This window comes from Anopheles bellator, chromosome 1 (genome assembly GCF_943735745.2).
Source record: "Anopheles bellator chromosome 1, idAnoBellAS_SP24_06.2, whole genome shotgun sequence".
Classification (NCBI taxonomy): Eukaryota; Metazoa; Arthropoda; class Insecta; order Diptera; family Culicidae; genus Anopheles; species Anopheles bellator.
In genome coordinates this window covers 32,055,946-32,082,791 of record NC_071285.1, presented here as the reverse complement: position 1 = coordinate 32,082,791, position 26,846 = coordinate 32,055,946, and the positions used below count along the sequence as shown (strand labels likewise).

The window sequence follows — 26,846 nt, the reverse complement described above, 5'->3', positions numbered from 1 at the left end:
GCTTCCTACAATTCAATTGTTTATGAGATTTGCGTAATCATTCGATAAGAATACAAATTATCCAAGGACTGAGCTTCAAAACTTAACCGAACAGAATATGCAAGTATCCAAATTAGAAAAAAGTGTTATTGAAATTGCTTTGTTGGGGTGGCATTCAGCATACTGCGGAAATGATTCCGATAGATAGATTGAGTATGTTTTCAATTTGCCTAATAATTTTCATACGTTTCTGAAAACAGTAACAACGGTGTGGCGTTGAATAAAGTGAATAATGATAATAATAAGAATCCAGGCTCCAGGTCATTTCGCAAAGTGCCGTACAAATGCTACAAAAGTTGAAAACGAGTAGAGTAACCGCTTACCGCCGCTGGAAACGGGTCATCTAAAACCCAAACCGTGCACCACAGCACACAATCTATGAAACATTGAAATAAGTAGAAAAAAAGACACAATAAAGGATTCCCATTTTCGCCTTACCAGCAGACAGAGTTTCCCTGCTGCTCAGAACAATGAAGCTGATATTCTGTCGTTTCCTGTTTTAATCCGTTTGAACTGCTTTGTATTCTGAGTTTTTTTTTATCTATCGTGGGATACCGCATTTTCTTCTGCATCTTTGTATTTTCAAGGGTTTGTTTTGTATTTTTGGTAGAGTAGATTGAAAGTCAATCACATTCATTATTGTCCAATTCCATTTAATGATTCTGTTCTTTTTGTTCGTCTACGGTGGCTATCGCAGATGAAAATGAGGATTTCGTGTCCCTTTTCCCCCACTAGCAGTGTTCCTCCGATTTTACGCTAAACTACTACTCTCTCCTACCCGGTCCGGTTATCTTGGGTGTGGTGGTCTCGATGCTCCTTACACATTCACTTGATCGCCATCGGTCAAGGTTTAGAGCTGTTGGCCACTACGTTGATTAACTTTTCGCTAGTGCCCGTGGCAGCTGGGAACGAGCTGCCTAAGGATACCGGAGTCAAGTTTTCCGGCCCGTTGCTGGAGGTACTGGATGCAGGGGACGCTCCGGGCGGTGGAGCGGTCTGCAGGTGCTGATGGTTCCCGGTGGTAAGACTGAGCGGTGCGAACGGGGGCGCGCTACCGGAGGCTTTCGATATTAGCGGGTTGATGCCGACGGGGAGCCCGTTGTGGGCACCGATGGTGGCCCCGAACGTTCGCTGGTACGATTCGAGCAAAGACACTTCCGGCGACCCGGGGCCCAGATGGTGCCCGTAGAGGTTCCTGTAAAAGTCGGGCCGCATGTACGGGTGATGGTGCAGCGGGTTAAGCCCACGGCCGGCTAGGGGCGTCACAGGTATCTTGCCGGGCGACGGGTAGCCGCCAGCTGTCGGTGAGATTGACTCGGAGTCCTTATTCTCTTTGCTGGCCATGTCGGCCAGTGACCAGATGCGCGGTTTGCTAGGATTTGTGCTGCCGCTCGGCGTCAGGGTCACGTCCGGTGGGGTCGCGATGGCAGGCCTCAGGTGTGCGGGGAAGTGCGAGGGGTGCAGTAGTGGGTGGTGGCCAACACCGGGCCGGTCGTAGATATCCGGCGAGTTGGGGCCACTTCCGTTGCGCGAACCGTTCCACTCACTACCGCCCGGACGGTCAAGCAGATCTAACCGCGACGGCCTGTCACCGTCTTCACTCGAACCGGTGCCGGAATCTTTGGAGTCTGTGTGTTGGGCAAAGAAAACAATACAAAACCAATGAAACCATCTACCCGTAATCCTTTTCCCGAGACTGTGCTTGTGTCATCATTGAAGGCGAAAAGAAGAATGATATTCTCTGTCTTCGCCTCGCAATTAATTCCTCTACGGATGAAAGCATCGGTTTATGTCGTAAGCATTCTCGCACTAACCTAGTATTTCTTTATCGTCCTTTAAGCTCTTGTTGTCGTCGTCGTCATCGTCCAGGTTGACGTCGTCGTCTTCGACGCGGTTCCGAGGCTCCCACGTCATCTTGTTTTCCTTTTTCAGTCGCCGCCTCGCGTTCGCAAACCACGTCGACACCTGCGTGAGGGTCATCTTCGTAATGATGGCCAGCATGATCTTTTCGCCTTTGGTTGGGTAGGGATTTTTTTTGTGCTCGTTGAGCCAGGCCTTTAGTGTGCTTGTCGTTTCGCGAGTTGCGTTTTTTCGTCGGGCACCATTCAAATCCATGCCGTACCTAGGACCAAAGAGCAAAAACAATTGAAATAAAAAATAAATGTAGAATCATAAATCCCTAACAAATTTATTAATTCTACCGATTTCCCCGGTATGCACCGCATGTACAATATGGTCCCAGAGCTATTGTTGAGATCGAACAAAATGATAAAAGAAAATTTAAGAGATATTCCTTTTTTTCTTCTGCCAACCGCACAAGTAGCGCATTATAAGTAGAGTTTCGTTCGTTTCATTGCTATCTGCCAATTTGTCGTGCATGAACGTTCGCCAATTGCACCGCGGCAGCAAACCCATTGTGTCGCCCCCCCGCAAAGCATTGGTCGAACGTGTGGTGAGTAATAATTTCATAATTCCATAAGTCTTACCCCGACTGAGCGGACGGCAGTTTGTGGTGTTGGCTGGCGGTTGGATGCAAAAAACGATTCGGTCTCGGTCCACTTATACAGCACCGCAACAGCCGTCACGGCCGTGGTGTTGGTAGAACCTCTACACTACCAAGCTGCACAACGCTGCGGGTCTCCACATCCTTTAGGATCGTTTATTCCCGTTTTTCAACGACCGCAGCTGAACGGGAGGAGCACTGATTCCGACCTTAGTTCCCCTTTTGGTCCGTCAGATCTCGAGCAAAAAGAGTCTCCCCGGAGCACACCAAGTGATTTGGGTGGCACACGGATGCCCCGAGATTGCACCAAAAACTGCGTCACGATCGGGAAGTAATTAAAATGGATGGCTATGAATAGTCAGCCGGGTGGATATGCAAAAATGTCCCAAGCTGCACCCGGCAAAACTGGCCGGTTTTAACAGGCGGCTTGCAAATGCGAGCATGATCATGAAGGCATCGGTGCTGTTGATGCGGCCTAAGGCGTGACTTGATTCGCGGGCTGACGCCATGCTGAATGTGTGATCCTGTTGACGGAATCTGCCCTGACGCCAAGGCACCTTCGGCAGCGCGGGACTGGCTCGAAGGATAACATCGCGTTATCTTCTGGGTTAACAAGCGTTTTCTTACGCTCATGTTAGGTATCATTTCCACACTTCTTCTGCTCGCCCAGTTGCGCACCGCCCAGTCTTGGGCTGCCGACCCGGTATCTAACCTTTTTTATCCATTTCTTATTTTCTCATTTTAAGCAACCTACCAACTGCCTACACCCACTTGATGGCAATTCTCCTGCGAATAAACGCAAACGATCGCGGTACATCGCGTCAGTGCATGGCAGCGCGATTGAGAAAGAACGTGTCCCTGGCCGACGGGGCGCCGGCCGAGAATCGGAAGGCAGGCCCTAACCATATGAACCGTACGGTCATCGTCGGACAGCGTTGATTCATTTTCTGTCTGTTCAGTTTGTTGAGAAAAGCACTGAATTTTGGCGCAATGCTGTGCATCGAAAAACAGCTCGCCTAAGAAGCAGCAAAGAATGACTGTATCGAAAGCGGGACAGAGAAAAGCGCTTCGGTGAAGCTCTTTCTGTCTCGCGCGAAATGCAATTAAGACTCTATCTTCTCCATCAGAAACATCATGCCTAACGTTCCAGCTGACGCCATGTTTACAACCCTCGTTGATTCACCATTGCTCAGTGCGTCCCTCTGTTTACTGACATGTTTCGCGGAAAGTTGAAGATCACGAGAAAGAGAGGGGCAGAAAGGGACAGATAAATCACGAGGAGCTCTGAGGGTTCGCCAACTCGAAACTCGCCAGCAGACAATCCGCGGGTTGATACTCAATTGAATAAACATTCAACCAATTATCAGAATCATGAAGGTGAAAATATAACTTTCGATTTGCGATATCTAGTTGGTTGGTGAACGGAGTTGGTTTGGATCAGCATGTATCAACCGCACGGGGCATGTATGTCATTACCGAAGGTTGTCTTGCTAAAACATGTAACAACCCAATGGTGCTACAACACACGGAGTACACGAAAATCGTAAACGTCCGTCCGTAACGTGCGTGTTGTTTCGCGAGTTTTGTGATGAACTACATTTACTGAGCTTCTTAGTCCAATAATAAACCACACAGAGATTTGCATTTTAACGTACGCACACACAGCTGGCGCAGTTATGGCTTCTTAAGCGCGCAAAACGGAACACCGAGAAGAAACTTCATTTATGCTTGCTTAATAACTGCGTAACGGTAATATCAACGGTAATTATTGCGAGAGCATGCCCCTGCGCTAAAAGTAAAACGTTCATCTTTCGATTCTGCCAGCGACACTCGGACCTGTCAGCCAGTGCGCACTGATAGTCTGGCCTGGAATTTGCTCATTGAAGGACGATGAAGAGCGCATAGTTGGAATTAAAAGAAAAGTAAAGGATGGTGGTCCACATTCTTGCAATTCATTCATTCGCCAGCAAATGGAACGAACCAGGCTGTGATGGCTGCGACGTTTTACGACTAAATCCCATGATTTAGCCCGTAAAGCGTAATAGGCGATCCATGACGTTCTGCCCCGGACATGGTATTTGTGACCGAGGGTGCCAAACGGTGACCAAGAATGTGTAGTGCGATGTTGCTGAGCAGCCGGACACGTCGTTTAGCAGAATGTTCTCTAAAAGAATAGTGTATTACTAGGCAACGATTATTGTCTAGTGTTCATTGCATTGCTTTGGATTATTTGATTGCAACCATCGAAGCCGGGAAGGGGGTTTATTGAAATTCAATGGATGAATTCTTCCGTTTTCCTATTCGATCATAATACTGTTTTTTGTGTGCCGAAAATAGTTGGGAAGCCGACCTCCGTTTTGTCATGCATTTAACTTTAGGCAGCACGACCAAATTTTTCAAATTATCAATAGATATTCCGGTTTCTTCCGTGAGGCTTTTTCCGTTCGAATTTATCCGATTTAGCACCAATCTCCGTCCACATCTGCGAATGAAAAGGTCGTTGTTTAAGAGATGTTGACCAGCACTCTATCCAAAACCAATGTTTAAAACATTGTTTGCATACGGGTTTCCTGTTGTATTCCATATTGCCTACAAAGCAAAGGCCTCAAAATTACTACAATCAACACGGATTAAAATCACTACTCACAATCAAATTTAGTGCAATTGAATCCGTAAATATCATTCCAACGTTCTTGACTTTGAAACAATTAGGAACAGACATCCTGCTGTAAGAACCGTCCGAATCCAATTGGCTGCGACATCTCAGTCAATTTTGTAAACATTTTTTATAACACAAGCTTTCTACTACAGTGGCATTTGCTTACATATTGCAACACTGCAAACGGCCACTGTGACGTGTTATAATTTATATTAATTTATGTTTCCGCTTACTTCACCCAACATCTTCTTGCGGCAATGTTTCAATGGTGACACACATTCTCAAGCTGAAGTTGTCTGCAGGCAAGAGGCTTCTTTCATTTTCACTCCACAATGTTAAACGATTGTCATTCGATCGTTTTCGGCTGTGTCTGCTGAACTCACGGGGCAACTTAGTGACTGCCATGATTGCACAATTAAATATTTATCATTTGCACAAAACCCAAAACGCTTCCAGCTCAGTGAATAAATAATATAATGAAAAAGCTCGCCTGCATGTTATTGCATTGTTTACGTTACAAATTGCTTCTCATTACACTTGCAAGAAGTAACAACACTTTTGCACTCACGACAAGTTGTTGTCATTATCATTTCAGATATTTTGAGCTTGAAGCTTCCTTTCATCTCAGCTCACTACAAGTATCAAAATGCGGTCGCGCTGAAATAGTACAGCTTATATCTTGTTCGTTGGTAGGTTGAATTTGATGTATGCATTTTTGTGTGCTTTTCTTATTTTCGGTTTGCATAGAATTGTGCTGTAGTTCGATTTGAATGAAATGTTGGAATAATTAGTATTGTTGCACGCTATCGTGCGATCGTTCGAACAAATTTGCTGCGCTTATGAGTGTTGTTGCTCGTCCCCCACGACCATACCAAGAAGACCTTACCCCTTGAGACTCATTAGAAAATCAGCTCTCGTACATTGACGTGCGTTTGAATCACGGGTATGACGTGGAGGCGGCGTCCGCCGGTTTCGCGTTCGATGTCAATTGAACCAAAAACGGCAATCAACTAAACCCCCGTTCATTCTTTCGATCATGTTCGTTTTTATTTATTTACTTTACTTTTTATCATTTTACAACCGATCAGGTTTCTTCCCTCTGCTGCCCTCTGTGATCTTCTATACCGTGGGCAATAAAAGCCGGGCAAAGGAATAAAGAATTACAATTCATTAGATGCGTGACTGCGGAGTCTTCGAGAAACGGATTGACTCATCAAGGGGGGACGCACTCGAGACAGTGAGGCGTGGTTATGAGGCGTTGCTGCCTTTCAATGTTTGCTTTATGTTTCGCTCATGCCCGTGTGTCCGCGTTGCCGATTGTCCGATCGGTTGTTAGATTTCATTTTTATAACTCCGATGTAAATGATGCTCACCTTTTATTACACCATATCTTGCGCGGCGGATGGTGTTTCGGCTGCGGTGCCGGGGAACGATCGATACGATAATGTTTTAATGATTTCCAAACCACCAGAATTGAGACTTAACCATTCCTACCAGTTTGATGGCGCAGGCAGCAGTAAAGCCCTAAACTGAACGTCCAATAACTTGATAATCAGAAGCTAAAAACCTAAATACTACGCAGGGGAAACAAATTTTCTACCAGCCCGGACTGTTAATTATCGAAACCATAACAGGGTTTCCACCGCCGCCATTTAGAAGCGACTGCTTGGTTCGGGCAATAAATGGCTAGGCGCGACGTTTGGCCGCCGGACGCGGGTAATCAAGTTGAAACAAATGAACAATCAAATCCAGCGAAAACAAAACCAGGCCGGTAGGGACGCGTACGTGTCGGGTTGTACAATCCAATAAAGTAATTGATTAATGCGCAGCGATATCGGCAAATTAGTATTCCACCATGTCTGTTCCGTGATTATTGGTCGACAAGCCAATCACACTGATCGTTCCTCATAACTTATTTGGCGCTGACAGTCGTGACCGTGGCCATCGGGAACGGATGGCTGAACGGAAACGGACGCCGCGTAAACGGCAAGCTTGTCCCGCGCCTTCCGCGCCAAATAACACATTCCTCACTGGAGGAGGAATACGCACACATTCGTTGCACAACTAAGGCCACTCTAACCGGAGCAATTTGCATGCACGTACATTTGGCCAATTTACATCGTTTGACTTGAGGTTTTTGAGAAACACCACTCGCAGAGCTAGGACCCTGTGGTGGGCAGAGCTTGTGTCTTCCGGAAGAGGGGCGATAAAGTCGGCAGCCCGGGACCGAGGATTGCTAATGACAAAGTGGCAAATACGTAGGTTTCCTTTGAATTGATACATATTACTTAATAAACTGTACAAATTAATAGTGACTCGACGGTGTTGACGGCGCTGGGCAGCCTGGCCACGTCGTCATAGTCCATTCCGCTCAGTGTCGGATAATGAACACACTGATTTTATGGCATCGTTGTCCTCGGCGAGACGTGGTCGGCAGCCTTCGCACCCCTTTTCTTGAACCGTTTGCTTCGAAACGTTGCTAAACTTTGGCGGTTGCTCAAGCTACGCCGCGTGATGTGGGGGGAAGGGACACTTTGGTAAGAAATCCATCCTTGCCATGACCGACGATCGACAGACGATCGCACACACGCTGGGGCAAGGTGTTGACAATTTATATCGTTGTAAATTTCTCGCCACTTACGGCTTTTTTTTACCGATGAGGTTTGCATCACGCGGACAGCGATAGTAAACAGCGCTCGAAACGGCAAATGCCCTCCAAATCTATCGATGCAGGCCTCCCGGTGCCGAGATGGTGTGGCCATGATTTAAGGAAATAAATATTCCAACGCTTCGCCGAGAAAAAGTGATAAATTAAGCTTTTCTGTTGGCGCGGCTGCGCGGTTTTTTTTTCTGCGTGATTTATCTATATGTCGCGTGCGTTTCACTCGGGCACAACTGTCTTCTTCGCTGATAGAAGTCATAGCTCATATATCGAGTGAGATTTGCCCGGAACGTACGTAGGTCTGCAGGAAAACGAGATACTGATGTTGACTGTCTTTTTTCTTTTTTTTTTCAAACGGTATGATGAACGACAGGTGAAAAATCATTCGCTCGCCCACAAATATACGCGATGTTTCGCCGTTTTCGATCGGATTTTCATAAACAATCGCGTCCCTAATCGGCCCTTTGAACGATGGATCGTCGGCGCGGATGGATGTCTTTACAAACTGCCAAAAGCAGTCGGTTCTAAGCCAAATCTACCATTTTGCGTCGGTGTACGAGAAAATTGATGGCACAACAGTCAAAATCCGAACAATTTTCCAGTGGTCATTACTTAATTGACTTTTGATGTGACACAATGGACGAACGAGTGGCGGTCCGTCGAAATTCATTTCCCATGCTTGAGGATTTGAAATGAACGACTCGGTCGATTGACGTGTGAGTGTCATACAAAATTTATAGTTTTTTAAAACAACTGTATTTTTTACTCGCATCAATCCGTTTTTGTTCTGCTTTAAGTAACGGACTAGCCTGTATATGATGGGCTGGAATATAGCTTCGAGAGTTAGTTTTGTTGCACATAGCTCCCAATATCTAACGGAGCACAGATGGTAAAAAACGCAAACCGCAAAAAAGCTCGATGGATATAGTTTGGTGTGTTTCACATATTTTGGAGCTCGTGATATGAAAAGGTTTGTGAAGTTAAATATTCTAGGTGTCGTAAAAAACTGTGGTGGTTCAAATTATTTTTTACAACACTACATGATGCAAATAGATGACATGATACATGCTAGAAATAGAGAGCATCAGATTCGATCAAATCATTCCTACGGTCGGATTTGATGCCTACTAAAAGTGTTCGCTTAAGATTGATTTACTCACGTAACTCGCGCACCCGAGTCCGTAACGTTTGCCAACCCAATAGTTGGATTAAACAATCCAACAGTTCATTAGGCGAACCTACGATGGCTTACTGAGTCATTGATAGACTTCGTGGCATAAAATGCCCGATGCAACACAACAACCCGATGTCCACCGTGTATCTCCCCGTTCCCGCGCTTAACGTTTCCGACGGCTTTGTTCGGGAAGGGCGCGAAAGGCGCTGTCATTAGTTCGTTGCCACGTACGCCGCCGTTTCCGGTTTCGCTTTGCGTGGTGGTAAAAAGTCCAGAAGTTGACCATCAGAATCCACACCGTAGCGGGGAGATATGGGCGGGATGTCACCGTCTTCATTTCATGCCTTTATCGGTAGTGACCCGTTTGACAAGCGGAGCTCATGAAAAATTGAGCAGCGCTCATTTCGATGCATCCCGTTCGATGATTGTGGCACACGGATGATGGCACAGCGGACTTTCGTTCAAATGTCAATTTGTCAGTGTATCGATACGATCTGGATGTGCACACTCTTCAATGATTGCCGATTCCAGCGTTGGCATAAAATAAAATTTCGCTATTCGTTTTCGCAAACAAAAATAGAGAAGCCGTGTTCAGTAGGTACAAAAAAAAGGTCCCACATCAGATACACCGTCATTAGGAAACATCATTGACTTAATTGATATGACTTCCAAAAGCTCGAAAGCTACCTTAACATATTTCCTTTACACATCATCGACATTCCATCGACTTCACGTCACAGTACCGCCCAGCTCACCACCGTTGTGGCAAACAATAGCGATGGCAGCAAGTGGACATGCAACTGGTGATGTCAATGCAAACGCAACGGCGACATCGTATTACTGGGAATTGACATGAATAGGAATCATAAATTGGCATAATAAACGCATCAATATTTCATACCAGCTGCAGCGACAACAATCGGCCGACGTGAAGAAGGAAAGAAAATCGGTAAGGTCTCGGCAAACTTCCCGCGTATGGTTCGGTCACATGCCCATATAGCATGTGTTTGACGTGGAGACAGTAGCAATAAAAATTTAAAAACAACATCAAGAGCGAAAGCAGCCCGAAAACAGCACGAAAGTATAATCAAACATCTATAATAATCGGACGTGGACTGGTGTCGAAACGAGTCGAAACGCCGCCGGGTCTTCCCTTCGGATTTCGACCGTCGGTTGTAGGTGAATGTTTAAGTTGAATGATTACACCCACTGCATAATTAAGACGCAAAGCATACTGTCCACCGGGCGCGGGCTGCAGTGGAAATGACTGAACGTTTCCTGTTCGGTTGTGGGATGTGATGAGCCATCGGAGTCGTTAAAGCACGCAAATGCGGCAGTGGCCAACCGTGCAGGCATCTTCAAAGCAGAGGCTTTGAAGATGCAGTCGCTACTAGCTAGCGATTGGTTCTTCGTGTGACAGGAGCACTTGCTTTTGGCGGGCGAAATAAAATCGGTAAATCACTCAGCATAGCTCGTTCCATGCGAAGCATCACTCACCATCAAAGAACCGTCGCCGGAGCTTGAGGTACAAATAGATGGACACCGACCAGCAGCGCGCCGACTGATAAACAGCTTGTTTGTGGAACAAGTGTTTGTCTTAAGTCGTCGGGGCGACACCGGCGATGTACACGGTAGAGTTTGAAAATCAATCACCAATTTATCAGGCCATGAGCCGCGCGGCCTTGTGCCCGTCTTCGAGTGCGCATGCAAAGGCTAATAAGTGCAGCCCTCCGCTTCGACGGTCGCTTCGCATCTATGCTTCACCGGACGGGGGATCAACACGTCCGCTCGAAAAGTGTCCGTGAATGTGTCAACTGATCAAAAGAACCTACACCTTTTCCACCGAATCGTTCGCAGCACGTACACTTTGTCACTCGCGTTCCCTCGCGAGCTGCTAATGCTAAGCATATTAACTCACAGCCAGAGCCCGCTGCTGAACAGTTTTCTTTCCCCAAGAAGGTAAACTACACCTCACCGCGGTCTACCAGCTCGTAAATTTGTCGTCAAGCGTTTGTGGCAGCTCCTCAGAAATCGGGTGCTCGGACACGGCACATCAAAAGATGCCGTCCGTGCCGACCCCGTCATACGCGGCATCATCATGATGGTGACGCGGTGATCAAATGGAAACAGTTTAATAGCGGCAAAGCTATGCTAATTAATCATGAAAATTTTCCACGAATAACTAACTTTGAGCAACCGGCCACGGTACCGCCGCGCAAGCTGAGGGTGTGATTGAAATATTTGTTTTTTATTGTGCGCATGGGGTAAACAATATTTATAAATACCATTTTAGTTCGCTCTTATGTCCCGAACCCTGGAGTTATATCGAATCTGGCTTTCGGAGATTCGCATCGCAAACAAATCAATTCTTTGAAATCAGTACCATTTTGGATCAGAATGTTGTTTGAAATACTTACGAATTGAATGGATAGCCGAAAGCGGCATCGTATGGATGATACACGGAAGGGTAAGGCCATGGTGCGCCACCTGCTGCTAGGTTTTCCTTCAAGTCGATTCCCGCCGCCTGCAATCGATAAGACATGACGAAATGAGATGTTACTGCCAAGCCTACTACAAAAGGTTACGAGATTTTTTCTTTGCTGCTGATGATGCTGGTTCGGCTGATGGTCGGTAAGGTTTAAAGATACATTAGACGTTGAATTATAAATGATACAGTGAGCGAGAATGTTAAAAAAAATATATAAAATGTGGACTGAAGCCATAAAACCATTTTTTTTTTCATCAAATTAGCTGCAATAGATTATCACAGCCAGAAACAGTGCTACCCAAAAAGTCAAGGCGCCAGCAGGCCAATCTTTGGCAATAAACATAACACGTACGGGATCGGCGCCTAGTCTTAACATGGTAACCTTTTGGCTACTGGAACGAACTGAAAAAAGAAGTTCAATCCAACCAAAAGAGCCCGGGCGATGGTGCATACACGATCGAAGGCCACAGTATAAATGACTGATAACGTTCGTCAAAGTGCGGTCACAAAGGCCAAATTTGTAGACAGACACTTCGCGAGACTCTAACTTGACTTTGACTCTTGTTTCGAGAAACAGCCTTCAACCTCAAGACGAGCGATCGCGATTTCTTATCTGTCGTCCCTCGTCGGTTCACCCCTCCGAACACTCGTTTTCAAGCTTCCGAACGATAGGAACCACTGTCGCTCGGATGGTTGGTGGCGCAATACTCTTCCCGGAAACGTTTACATCGAATATGACACGTAATTAATTTTATTGAAAACAAATTACGAACAAGTCGGACCACCAAGAGGAGTTGCTCAAGTTAATCAGAACAAGATCGCTACACGGTGGGCCCACCACCGGTCAAGACAGATAGAGTGAAAACATTCAGCAACATTTCAAACACAGCGGCCTACTACTACCACTACTACTCTGTCCCTATCAAGGCTCGCAACGCAGGACCGACGCAGAAAGCAACAAAACATGGAAAAGCACACCGCAATGATTAGAGCTGCCCGGCAAGCAAGTGCTACGCAGAGAAGAATATGGTTTTAACGCCTTGGTGGTCCTTTTGATTAGATGCCAGCGGTATTGTTGTTTGTTGTTAACTAACAATTTACTCGTCCGTCGCTCACGGAGGTGATCGTCGCTGGTGACACGTGGTGATACGCTGACGATGTAGTGTCTTGAAGGCATGTTAATTCGCTCGCTTATCGAACGCAGTGGCAGTCACAACAAAGCCAAGCTACCGAAGCCGATCCGTGTCACGAACCGTTCCGCCACTATAAACGAACGGGTCGAAAAGGCACGAATTGTGCAATATGTTGGTAAATTTATGTTGCGTAACGGTAACCAACTCGTTCAACAACAAATGTCCAAATGTCCTATTTGGCAAATTACTTACTTCGGCACTAGAAATCTGATATCCAAACTATAATATATTATATCTGCAGCAAACTGTATTTTCTCTAGGGTGGTGATGCACGTTTCCTTACTATATTTGGTCATCTGAACCCGGTTGCTGAAGCGATTTTCGTGAGGCAGCAGTGTGTTTGACTGCCGCAATGTGGAGTTTGTATAACAGCAACGCGTGTTTTCATTCGGAAAATAAACGTTCCATCAACAAGTAAGAAATTTTTCGTAAATTGAAAGTTAATGGCAAATTGCAATTGCAAGTTTGGCGGGGACAAACGATGCGCCTGTCTAGCCGCTCCTGTGTTGTTAATATGTTTGAAAATGGCTCGTACATCCGCCCATGAAAAGTAAATGGGACGCATGCCCGCAGAAGTGTTTACCGTTCATTTGAATACTTAAAAAATACAACATAAATACTCATGCACATATCGTACGTGACTTCAGTGGCACAACAACACACTATTTCGCAAAAAGAAGAACTGCAGTGCTGCAATACTTGGGAGTAGCAGAAATAACTGAAACACAGCACTACGTACCCGCCGCCGCTGCTTTTGCCTTGGTCAGCAGAGGTCCTCTAAACTTACATAAACATCGGCTCGGCGTGAGCTGTTGATGTACATCCCCGTACGGGTTCACGTTGCACGTTGCTGAGAATTTGAGCAATAACAGTTTATGTTATTGAATAATGCGAGCCGTGTTCGAACAGGCTGTATTATGTTAGCGTAGTTTGTATTACAAACAACCCGGTCGGTCCCCCACCGGTAGCCACTTCGTAAGCCACGGCGGCGGCGATCTACCGCACCGTTTTCTGGCATGAACCACCATCGTCCTTAACGGCCGGGACCTCACAAGACGATCATGAAATGTTTTGGCGACTGCAGCACATTCTCCCGCGGCCTATCGTGCGCCGATCGAGCCAGTCACAAAACAAATGCCTCTTTTCTGTTTTGCCTCGCAGTCCCCCCCAACCCGCCCGCCTTCCTGGAGCGTTTCCTCTCCACTGTCATCAGAACAATGCTCCAATTCGTAACGGAGAACCGATCCTACAGTGCTAGCGCCACCAGTGCGCAAAGGGTTACGAAAGGACTCGGCCAGTCGGATGAAGTCATAAACTTTCAACGCAAACTCCTACGGTCATCATCGTAAACAGGTTGTTAAATGCTGATCCGTGCGCGCTGTGCATTGGGGAATTTCAAAGTTCCACATCATAAAATACAAAAAAGATCTTTTTCCAGTGCTATGCGCGGCCAACACTAAAATGGAGGATAAAACAAGCATGAGGAAACTGATAATTTTACAGTTTTTTTTTTTCTTTTTACTCACAATGCTTATCTGGTTTATGCGCTGCAATTGCTGGCCCATACACGCTGCTTCCGCTACATGATCAACTTGTTCTTCATAAATTATGCATGCACACACAGTTTTATGGCCCGTCAAAGTTGTAGCGCCAACAATGGGGCGGCGGATGCCTGCTCAATTCGCCAGACCCTCGAGAAGATGATCGGCGCAAATGCACATCGCTCCATGTGTTTCTTTTTGCCACTTACCAGCTTTCTAGTTAGATTTCCGCACACTCCTTCAGTTCGAACTTCTACCCTCCGTTACTGGGTCGAAGGAAAACGGAAACGAATTCAAACATGTCAAAAATGGGACGCTTGCGCCGTGGTCCCCCGCGAACTGTCAAGAACTCGCGCTCAAGATAAATGGTAGGAACATAAACATAATTTTTAGTTTTATTGTTGACATATCTTGGGTGATCGTCTGTGATACTGCATAGTAATGCAGCCGGCGATCCCCTGGCCATTTTCGAAACTTTACAACTATGCTGCTTACGGCTTTTCCTGCGCCATGTCACTCAATAAAAGGGACGGCAGCAGCTACGTAGATTGACGACAGGACGCCGGTGAAGGTGCAGGAAGTGCACTTATTTTTCACTTTGCCTAATCCTGCACACCTGGCGTGGCCTTTGTTGCGAGAGTTAGAAGAACATTCAAGGAAAATGGAAACAAAACATCAACTTTCCTTCTCTGCCACCTAGGCACATCCGTTTGTGAGACTGCATGTTAATATGCAGACGGTTGATGCATCACAAACGTGACTCTTGAAAATGAACGGGTGTGATCGTCGAAGGAACCGTTGGAGGCACATTTAAAGGGGTTTGTCTAACTGTTGATTTTGTGTGTGCCAATGCATGCTTAACCCAAAATCGGTACTTTCAACATAGCACAACACAGCACACAGTGTAGCTAATTAGAACCCAACCACGCTCAGGCACCGAGTGTCTATTTGGTTGATTATTTATTTCTGTGTGAGTTTTAATATAGATATGAAACCCCCCCTTGGCTCATTTGACAGCCGGCACAAAACGCAATCAATTCATAATGAATGACCATGTATGAAAAAGATTAACACCTCTCAATGATCGTTTATGAAACTCAGATGTACATGTGCCCGGATCGGGTGGACGGGAGCCGCAACAAAGAAGACGTAGATTGAGAATGAAACGTCGGCTAAATCCTTTCCCAACCAAAGCCCACCGATTCCGGGGCGATGGTAAAGAAAATAAAACGAAAATGCCTGCAGACACTTCTTCGTTATCGAACGTGTGTCTTGTTACCTCCTCCTTCGAGGAACGGCGGCTCAGGCCAAGCGCTTAGCTATAGAGGATTTCGTTCCAGCCCGGGGCAGCATCATCACTAGGAGAGCTTCTTTTATTGCAGCAGAAGAAAGGGTAGATCATCGGCGTTCACATGAGGGTTCCAGCAGTGAATGTTTGATAAAGAGGAAGAAATGTAAACAGAACGTCAAAAAATTTATAGTTATCAGGCATTTTATTAACAAGCTTTAAATTTATGATACTGTTTAGCTTACTTCCACCCGTGCGCATTCGTCCCCCACCTTTCACACCATTGCCGACACAGCGATGTTCATTCATGTTCGCAGTATGCTTTTTCAGGCCACGAACCCGGGGAGTGACCGATCCGGAACTACACGGCCCCGCACACAGCACACAGGCAAGGCGAGATTGTTTGGTGGGAGGCTGAAAACATTCCTGAAACCAGCAGCGAGCAAGACATCGGAAACCCGGAGTCTGCGCGCCGACAAACCGCGTCCAGCCGGCCGGCCGAGAGCTGGAGTGGCAACAAGCATCGAAACTGCTGAACAATCGAATCGGAATCATTTGGATCCCGCTGCGTAATGTTGTCGTGTTTGTTGCTTTGTTGTAGGCTCGGTTCCACTTTTAAGCCGGGCGATACAGGACGGTACACAGCCTTGTCCGAGGAGTTCATTCAAGAAACGGATCTCGAAAAATATGTATGAGATAGAGAGATTGCGTTGAACTTGCGTGGTGCGCGCGCGATGGGCGAGGGTTTAAGTTTGAAGGAAAATATTTTCTTTAGCAGCGTGTGGTGGTGCCGCGGCCGACACCACACGAGGTTGAACGAAGCAGTGGACCCCGTAAGTTGTGACCAAGTAGCTATTTTGATGAAGCATAAAATTAAGCCCAATGAGCACCAGAGCTCGGCATGACCGGGCACATTTGATGGGCCGAGAGAAAAAAAAACTTCGGTCGCCACACGAATGCTGTGCGGATTGTTCTGGCCTCATAAACTGGCGGAACATTGCTCATGAATTCCACACGCTTCCACTGCCGAACGGAATCATTCACCGATCCACGGACGGACGGCCGCCGCCGGGAGAATCGTTTTAAGGTGGAGTAAAACGGGCTAGATGCGTGATGATTTGTTAGCGATTAGCAGCAGGAAATATAGCCAACGGTACGTCACACTTTACTACCAAATGAAGAGATATCTTATGCAAATCGGAACACGCAGACACGGTTGATTACCACTTCTTACAGAAGAACGTCGGAACGTGGCTGCTGTTAGACATATTTTTGTTACCAAATACACGTGTCTCTTTGCTGCCTTTTGCGTAGAACAGTATTTTCCAGTGGTGAAGAGGATTAGAACATTTTATTCCTTTCCTTTTGGTAACGGTTAAGCTAGTGCACCTTTAATAAGCTTAATACGCAAGAGTGTACAGTAATTAGATATAATTAAAATAAGGATTATCTCAACTTTTTAAATCGTAGATAGTCACCATATAATTCGTTGGATTTGTAAGAAAAAAAATTGTATGGTCAACAAGGCAACAGAAATCCTTGATGCTGTTACGGGAAAATTCCAAGTAAGCCCCTAAACGAAGCAGTAGGTGACATCTGTTCCGTGTAGTTTGTGCGGTTGTATGATGCTTATACGAATATTATCCTCACACACTGGGGTCCCGACGATTGGGACGAGAGATATTTTGGGCAGATTTTTTTCGGCTGCACCTTCACAGCATGACAGATTTTTTGGTGTCACACACCACCAGCAACTGGACCGTTCTCGTATCCCTTCCCTGGTACGCACCGTTGGCAAAAGTCACTGGAAAACATGCTACAGTCACAGATTGTACGTAATGGCGCTAACGCAGGTTTCTCCCGTCGGCAGTCCTCTAATGTTAGCCCGACGCACCCAACCGAAAACAACGTAACCGAGATTGCGATACATGCCACGGACGACGGCCATTTGTGGGTTTTTACTGTTTTTTTTTATATTTGGTTTTGTACCTTTGGAAATATGTCCTTTCCACTGCTACTTTCCGGATACTACCGTGCGATGGTGGTCCGAAACTATCCCTACATGCCTGGCCGTGTGTATGGGAGGAGCACCAGTAGCAGTGGCATTGATGGTGTTGAACCATCAAAATCTCTTCACCCACATTACCGCAAATCCTTGGTAATAACGAATGTGTCAACAAAAAAAACACCGGTGTGGTTTGGTGGAACTTTATCATCACTGCCTGCCGGTGTTTCGGGTGCCATGTTAACATCCTTTTGTGGAAATTTACATTTCATAGTACACGGACACACACGCGGTGAGGTGATCCGCCTTTCCACTACTTCATACGTGCCTACCAGCTAGTTGGGACACTGTTGGAACTGTGGTGGCCCCGGCAACCGGAGCTGGTGGAAAAGAAAGCAAAATAGAATACTTACTGCTGGATTTGCATAGAACGGAGGCTGGTCGGCTCCGATGGCCGGGAAGTAGGCTGCCATCGTTTCCGGTGAGTACGGTGCACTGTACATCGATAAAGGGACTCCGCCCGGACCGCCGATACCGGCACTGGCCAGCCGCTGGTAGTTGATGAGATCGTACTGGCAGGAGCACACGGTCTGGCCGGAGATGGGATCGGTGAAGATGGGACGCCCCGTATCGCAGCAGCGTCCCCCGGCCGGGCCGGACGTTGGTGGACCCGAGGTGGCGGAGCAGGGCGAGGAGCTGCGTGCGCTGGGAGGCACTGTCGTCGTCACCGCCATTGCTACCGGTGCCGTCGGTGGGGATGAGGGTGCAGACGGAACGGTCGGCGTTGTACTCTGTTGATAAGAGGAACAGCGAAAGGTGCGTATATTAGCCACCGATATGCAATTACGCTGACCGATACACATTCTCCGCCTTATCGTGATATTTACAAACAAATTATTGCACGTTGAGCATTACATCACGCACCGCAGACCAGGGCGTTAACCCCGAAAAGGTGAGGCGCAACACAGAGAAAGAGCCGCGATGCAACCGCCTCAACCATCAACCAACCAATTGGGCCCAGCACAAACAACACAAAAAAGTTTCTCTTGGAAATCCCACTTACATGCATCGAATACGTACATGCAGGAACGCACTAATAACATGATTAACTCGAGAGCGAGCGGCCAGAGCTCGGGAAGCTTGCTTGGATCGACTCGTCAACCGCATGTCAAATGTCAGAATCACTCATAGTGGACATAATCGCCGACCGATCACTGCTCACTCTGCGTGGTAGAGGGCCTACTTTATCAGGTATATTTATCGTTTCGCACAGCCGCCGGGAACTGAGTGCAGTGGAGAAAAAAAAACTACCGGTTTGAACATAAAGCACAACGGCTTCTCGGAACGGGCGGCCCCACAGCAGCAGTGATTTCAAACACACGGCCCCCCCCACAAGAAACACGACGATGGTGAGCGGTGAGTAAACAAATGCATACACAGCCTATCAATATTGACTCTATAAATCACGTAGGTATATAAAGTGAACCAATTTACTGCAAATACAAATACCGCATTCTCGTGATCGATTTCTCACTCAACGGCCGGCAGTATCCTGTGACTGTGAGCATGAGGCTGAGTACATATGCAAACATAAACTAAATAAGTTGCAATTGGATCGTACGAAACACAACTACCCCCGATTTTCTTATCAGGATCGACCCACTATCAAGCGAACCACTCGACGCATTCTGGTACCGTGTTCTGTTGCACAGCGCATTGATAACAACGCCCCGGTCGAGTGCGTGAAATCCACGGAGTGTGTGGTTCAAAATCCTAGCACCGTTGCGGACCCCAGTAGCTGGTGCCCATGTTCGAAAAGGCTCCACACCATTGCAAACGAAAATACCACGCGTGCTTTTGTAGGATTTGGACAAGACAAAAACTATGCCATTTAGATTTCGTTCATAATTGCACTACATGATTGTGCATCAAAACATGACATGCCTTGGTCCAACCAGTTCAGGCTTTCGATGCTCGATTGTAATATTGTCCAACATACCACGGTTAAACAGAGTGTAAAATGGTTGCGTCCCTTGCGAGAGGTGACTTTCTTAGTTAGATGTCATCATCGTTCGAGCAAAGGTTGAAGGAGCGCGGCGAGGACAAAATCACGACACGGTCGAAGCACTTATCAATCAGACGGTTGTACGTGCGCGAATGACTGTGTCCCCGACGACCGTGTCGGCCGTATTTACCCAGCTTAATGTCTGTTTTTGCTTTGATTGTCGTTTCGCCCTGGTAGAGTTTGGACTGAGCAGCAGAACAAATATTTATTTATACATTTATTGAAGCTTGAAATCATGTCCATGGGCAAAACAGTGTAACTTTAATGTGTTTATAGAGGTGCAAGAGAGTATAAGAACATTGAAAACATGCTTACATGCCCACTATAAATCATATCCTGCAAAATATCGGTGCATTTTCCAGCTTCCATAACCTGTTTCGCAGTTAACATGTGTTCATGATCTACAGTTCTTCTTTCTGTTTATATAGATACATATTTTCCTTTTTTATCTTTTTCTTTCACTGCACAGTGGGATCGAGTTGCAACAAATATCCAAAATGTGGTTTTCTCTATAAATCTAATAAGAAATTAATAAGAGAAAAATTTATTAAAAGTGATGTTGTTTTTGAAATTTAAAAAAAATGTTTCTACTAATTCAAGCTGTCCCTGTTTTTATAAATTTTGTATTCCGATCATTTCTATATAAATGTTAAACCCTTCAATTGTTGTACAAACCTATCAATTTTTCTTTTAAAAGTAAAACAGTAATGAGCAATAACCTATTTTATGCATATGAATTAGCAATTGGTCATTCACACTAAAATTTATGGTGGTGAACCATTTGTACGGAAGTTCGTATGACGAGTGAGTACGATAGATATGGTGTGTTGCTGTTACTCCCACACCGATCTGCTGAACAACCAATATTCCGGAAGCTCAAGTGTTTCAGATACATCAAAAACCTAACTACCGCCCTTCTTTCCGTGTTCATGACAGCAACCTCACAATGTGTCGTTCAATAATCATACAAGACGCTTGAGCACTCGTGTCGTTTCTTCAAACGCTATCGGTCGATGAAGGCCCATCCATCATTCGAAACCCATCTTCTGAACATGTTCTTTTCACCTATTTGACAATTATCTAACACCTTGGAAGAAATATTCATTTCCACTGATACCCGGCAACACCAACGAAAGTGTATGTAAGCAAGAAAGCGCCGATGCTTGTTGACTTACTCAGCGGTTGTCGCGCAGCAAGAGTGTGCTGCTTGCTTCCTGCAACGTACGGCATGCTTTTTTCATGTCAATGTCTGATGTCACTCGTGTCCGGCGTAAGTGGACGGATTGATAAGCAGAAAAGTTGTTTCTTCACCGAAGCGACATTTGGAAAAAAAACTATTTTCATGGAGTTATTTTTTATCAATCGATTTTCGTTTGATATTGTTGCACTCGCTCCTGAACATGCTCATAAATCACCGATCACGTAGAGACAAATTTATCTCATCATGTACCTAATGGATCTAATATTCGTGATCAACAGTGAATCATATGAATGAGAAAGTCGGAACGGTGGATGTTTAATTGAAATTAATAGGACCCATATCAAACCACCTTCGTTCTTAATAGGGAAATCCAAATCCAATTACAAAACGGTCATCGAAATCAATCCACACTCACGGCTTATTCCGAATATTTGATCCATGATCCTGCCCAGCATATATTGGATTGTGAGGAAAGGAAGTTTACTCGCTACACCACTCACGCTGCCGGGAGCGGTGACAGTTTAAGACAATGGAACTTATCTCAAAACCAGCAGATATAGCAACGAGGTAAAGCGAACCAACGGAAACATCACGGTGTATAGTGTTTCACAAAAAGACACCGACTTTCATAGAGCGCACGTTAAAATATACACGTTGCAGACCCAAATGAGGGGGTACGAAAAGCCTACGTTGTGCCGCTTGGCTGTTGTTTTATTAGGTTTTATTCGTCATTTATATCTCCTCTCTTTCTTTCGATATTTCTCTTGTGTCTCTTTCCATCTTTTCAGTTTTCTCGGGTTGTCTTTCTTTCGCACATATGAATATACTTTTTCTTTGCGTTCCGTCGATGTTTTTCTCTGCTGGCTTAAGCATACGTAGCGAGACATCAATCGACGAACCGATCGTAACGGCGGTGAACGGTAACTCAACACAGCTTCGACAAGACAAGGACGCACAGTATAGAAGCGAAACAGATTGGACGTATGGTCATTTTCAATAAAATTCTTGCTCCTCAGTGCTTGTTTATTCAAACTAGGCTCTTGCTGGTTGATAATCGCCTCGATTGAAGTGAGATAGAGATCGTAGTGAAGAAAGCCGCGCTGACCACGGGACGGGAGTAGCGAGAATCGTCACCGGTGATCGGTAAAGCTGGGAGAACGAAAATTCAAGGTGGAGATCAAAACACTTTTGCCGGCAGCGGCGGCGGAGATGTTGGATGAAAATTGACACTAAAATAACGACAACGCTGAGGACAAGGCACGACAAGGTGAGATAGACAAATCCCCGATCAAACGAGTAGCGTAGGCCAGCGGTGGACAGTATCCTAAACAATCTCGAAATCTTGACCCGTCCAGTAACGAGCAGCCAAGACAACGTAGAAGAAGGCAACGGAGCAATGGCAGCATTAATTCTGTCTTTGGGGATGGATCAGACCAGCTTAAAGAACGGCGAATAGTTAAGGTGTGGACGCGGTTTGAAAAATTTGCACGCCATGCAACTACAGTAAAACTGAGAACGGACACTTGAAAAGTGCATTAATAAATTCTGTCGGTAGGGATACAGAATAAAAAAAAAACTCACCTCAACAAAAATATAAAACAGTTATGTATCAAATTGTTAATATTTAGTCTCGCTATTTAGTTTTCGATATTGTGATGAATAAACCAAAGAGAAGTTCAAACCCGATCAGATAAAGATAATTCAATATTAGCAGCACAATTTAAAGATACTTTGAGTGAATTTGTAGCAAAAATAATTCCACGGTAACAGGCGTCAGCAGCATTGTTCGTGAAATTGGTTTATTCTCTGCGGTTCTGTTTTGCTTCACCGCGCACGGGGACAGCTAAAGTGTTTTTAAATAGTAGTATTGATCAAACAAGTGCATACATCAAGAGGACATGCTCGTTCCCGCATATTATTCTCCAGATGGCGCCACACAGCATGCTCCTGGGTTTCTTAATGCACCGACGGACCGCTATTCGCTATCCGGAAAACACCGCCGCACAGCACAGCGCAGAGAATTCAAGTGTCCTGGCGACCGTAAACGGTGCACACCATTCCATAATCGAATATGTGTGATTTTTACGATCCGTCCAATCGCGTAACGCCATTATGCCGTCCTTTTCTCGTGCGGCCACGAAGGTAAATTTGTATAAAAAAGCAGAAACATCGACGGCCGACGGACGACGACGTGAATACGTGAATGATGGCATGATGAGCGAGGGACACGAACTTACCATCTGGGTAAATATTTTTATTTGCACAACATTTTCAGTGATTTCCAGTCACTGTTGTCGGATTGATTTTCGGACCAGGCAACATTCGCCCGTGTAGTCTTTTTATTGTGTATAACGTACGTGAAACGCTATGACCCTCTGGAACGTCGTCATCGCTCGCAGCGTGCGACAAATAAACTTTTTCACATTAAAACACGAGCCACACGCACACCTTGGTTCGCGTACGGCGGTTGCGTGATATTTTCGCCCGGCCAGAGCTTAAAGTTTCGTTTCGGGAACTACGGGTGCCGCCAACAACCAACGACGCGGCCGTTTACGATCCCCGATCTGCTTTCTTCGATTTTCTACAAATAGGTTGAGACGGATTTTCACGCCTTTTCCTAATGCCACCGCTACACGCCAGCCGCCAGGCTGTTGTTACGCATGTCTGCGCGTTACATGCCATAAAGAAAAAATGTGTAGCCAAAATAAATTATCCATTTATATCGGTAACGCTAGGGGACTTTTATTGGCAGTCGGGGCACAGTCTACAAACTTGTGCGTTGCTATCGAGTCTTCCCGTCAACGTTTTCACTACAGCGTATAACTGTGGCGTAGGATTTAACAAACGTGTGGCAAACGCGTCGTCACATCCGAAAAATTAGATTCAGTATTAATTGCATCCACATGCACACACGTGCAACGATCGCGGTATTCGCTTTCCCAATGTCCTATTTTTCGGAGGTTTCTCTGCGAATCACGAGAAGTGAAGTGCATGTTAACTCTTAACGTGTGGCACACAGAGCCTGAAGCTACCGTTCCTCTAGCTGACGTTAACATTGGAAGCTACACAGGAGGGTAGGACTTAAAAAGGCAATCGGTATTTTAAGCCTTCCCTTGCTGCTAATGGTAATGTTACTGCCAGTCGCCCCCTGGCCCAGTACCCAGTAATATTCACAACCGTTTCAACTGACATCGGCCGCATTGTCGGCCCGTTTTTTCTTTGTTGCACCCAGCACCCTGCTTAATGTTCGGCCATGCTCGTGTGTGTTTTTAAAATTTTGTCGGAACCGTGAAATAATATTATAATCGGATTAGCCTTTACATTGATGTTTACTACTAGTTTTGTTATGTGGCGTTGTCGTTGGCCTCTCGCGGCCCAGTAAAGCCTCCTCATTGAGTTTCGTAGTGTTAGTCAACGGTACGAAAAAGAGCGATGTATACCCTTTCTTTCTGGCTAGAGCTTACATAAAAGCGTTGTCTGCCTATATGTGTGGCGGCTTCCACAGACAGCTAGCTCCTTTATTTGGCCATGTTTGTTATTCGAAGTTACAAAACAGAAAGATAACAGAGAATTATATAATCCCGTGAAAATCGATTAGGAAGACTCGGAAACAGGCTGGTTGCAAAGTTGATGCAAGAACTACGAGGTGGAAATTTATGGCTAATTGCCCATATTTTAACGCTTAAGTTCTTCGTAGCCACTCGCGACTGTTGGGACTGAGTTGAGAGAAACGACAAAAATTAGGACTCGGTTCCGGAAGCCAAAGTCTTTGCAGAGGTTTAATATTTTAGACCCTAAACGTGGTCGAAAAACGTCACCCAACACAAAAACGTACAATTGCAACGCTAACAAAAACTGATGCTGAAAAAGCAACAATTTAAATTGAAAGAAACTGATCTTATTAATGACTCAACGAGCGCGATGCTGAGGAAGGCAACCGTTGGACACAATTTCGGATACATGCGTTCGGAGGAAGAGTGCAATTGCCAGCATGCAAAGCGTGTTGCCCTCGCTGTATGGGGTCTATGTGAAAGAATGTGTGAGCCAGCTGTATGAAATCTATAGCCAAAGTGAGAGGGAAAAACAAAAAAAAACAGACACAGAGAGAGTATAATAAAAAAGAGAGCGCGGAATCTAAAAAAATATACCAACCATAGTGCCACGAGGCTCAACTTAAAGGGCAGCCATTAAATATAATGATCAATACGTTCATCTCTTTTAGTTGTCAGCCTTTAATAGGAGGTTCTCATCAGCAATTTATTAATTTGCTTTCGTTTGACCAATCCCGCCAGTAGCTCAGTAAAACGCTCAACGGCTCATATTCGCTTTGTTAAGTGATGTTGAAATAATGTGACGTCGGGCCGGCATCATCAGAGTCTGGGGGTCTAGCTATCAATCCTCCGTTACAAACCACGAACCAGCATTGACTTGGTGAAAAATGAATATAATGCTACCAACAAGATGGCCGATAGTCAACGATGGCCACCCTATTGTGGATAGCTTATGTTTCACGTACGAGAAATGACGTTTGATGGTCAAATCATTAAACTTCAGTTTAAATGATTGTAAAAAGATAGGATTACATTATGGACTGACTGGTATTATTATTATGGATAGTATTACTATTGAAGTTACTTTACTTATATTACTCAAAGCCACACACGTGGTATTACCCAAAGAACTTGAAATCGGCAACTTCAAGCACCCAGGCGTTGACAGTGTACGTGTCTGTGTTCGATTTGTCACCTTTCCAGAACCGACCATTTGGGACAGATGCCCGTCGCAAAATCAGTGGAAAATATGAAAAGCACTTCAGATGGTTGTCAAACGCTTGTCATATCCCCGAAATACCGTTCACCGTTCTTCGCCATATGCCATGTTCGATGCTTTCATGCTCACTTGGCTCTGGTTTGTCAGCAACAACCTAAATCTATTTACAGTTTTGTTAATTGGAATGTTTGAGATTTATCCGACATCCCTTAAAGGGCAACCTTTCCTTCTGTTTCCTATTACATTCATCCCTACCATACAATCCATGGATCGACAAAATCACTGAGTTCTGCTGTTATTTTTCAACAGCTTGAAGTGTGGAATATAGTTGAGAAGCTTCGGCTTTGGGCATTTTGATGGAAAGTCAATTTTTGAACGAAACAAATCGGCCGGAACCGGTCTCAAAGCTGGCATGAGTAAACCTGTGATCAACACTGCTAATTTACCGCCCAAAAGCAGGCCTCGGTACAACGCAAAGCCTGTCCAAAATGTCCTAACTGTGAAATTGAACACCCTGCTTACCGGACTGGAACTGCTACAGCACCAATCTGCTTAGCGTGAAAATACTGGCGCGGCTGGCGGAAGTATCGGAAGGAACAACACAAAAAGGAACGGAATCGAGCAAACCCGCAAACCTCGAAACACGCTACGAATTTCGTGCCATACCAAACAAACCAATTATCGAGCAGAACACGCTGAACCGACAGCTTATTGAACACTAAATTAATTTTTCTTTGTCTTTCAAAATCAACCAACAGTTTATTCGTAGATGGACGCACAGCTCGAAAAAACTACAATAATACTGAAGAAACCCAAATGGAAAACAACGTGTTTTCCTAGGCAAAACACGCGCCAGAAATGGCCAACTGGCTTGCTGTCAGGCACTGTCATACATCAAAGACTATTGTGCGAATAATACACTGCGAAAAGAAGAAAACGGACAGAAAATCATACGCCAAATAATAGAATTGTGGATTGAAGTGTAATAAACCCATCTTTTTGATAGTTTTACTTAAATTAGACATTACAACCTACCAATTTATATGGCGAAGACACATGATTTGGGTTATTTTATTCAATTTCAACAAATTCATTTCGAATGGGCTTTTTAAAATATTTGTTATTTAAATATATTATATGTGATACTTTTTTACTTGCGAGCTTTCATTTAATTATGATGCTATTTGTCGTAATGAGATGCAGCTTGTTTATGTTTGTTATTCGGTTTGCAAGTGTTCGTTTTAAACGCCGTTAGGTA

The 26,846-nt window shown here is 45.2% G+C and overlaps 1 protein-coding gene across 1 annotated transcript in view; it reads right to left on the bottom strand.

Moving 5' to 3' along the window:
* Positions 1–835: 835 nt before the first annotated feature.
* LOC131216065 (homeobox protein araucan) overlaps positions 836–26,846 on the bottom strand; it is a 45,833-nt gene continuing 19,822 nt past the window's right edge. Inside the window, exons 2-5 of the mRNA XM_058210463.1 lie at positions 17,966–18,343; positions 11,455–11,561; positions 1,854–2,161; positions 836–1,667 (exon numbers count right to left, since the gene is read on the bottom strand). Of these exons, the coding sequence (XP_058066446.1) occupies positions 883–1,667; positions 1,854–2,161; positions 11,455–11,561; positions 17,966–18,343 (1,578 nt within the window). The 3' untranslated portion in view covers positions 836–882. The remainder of the gene's footprint in view (positions 1,668–1,853; positions 2,162–11,454; positions 11,562–17,965; positions 18,344–26,846) is intronic.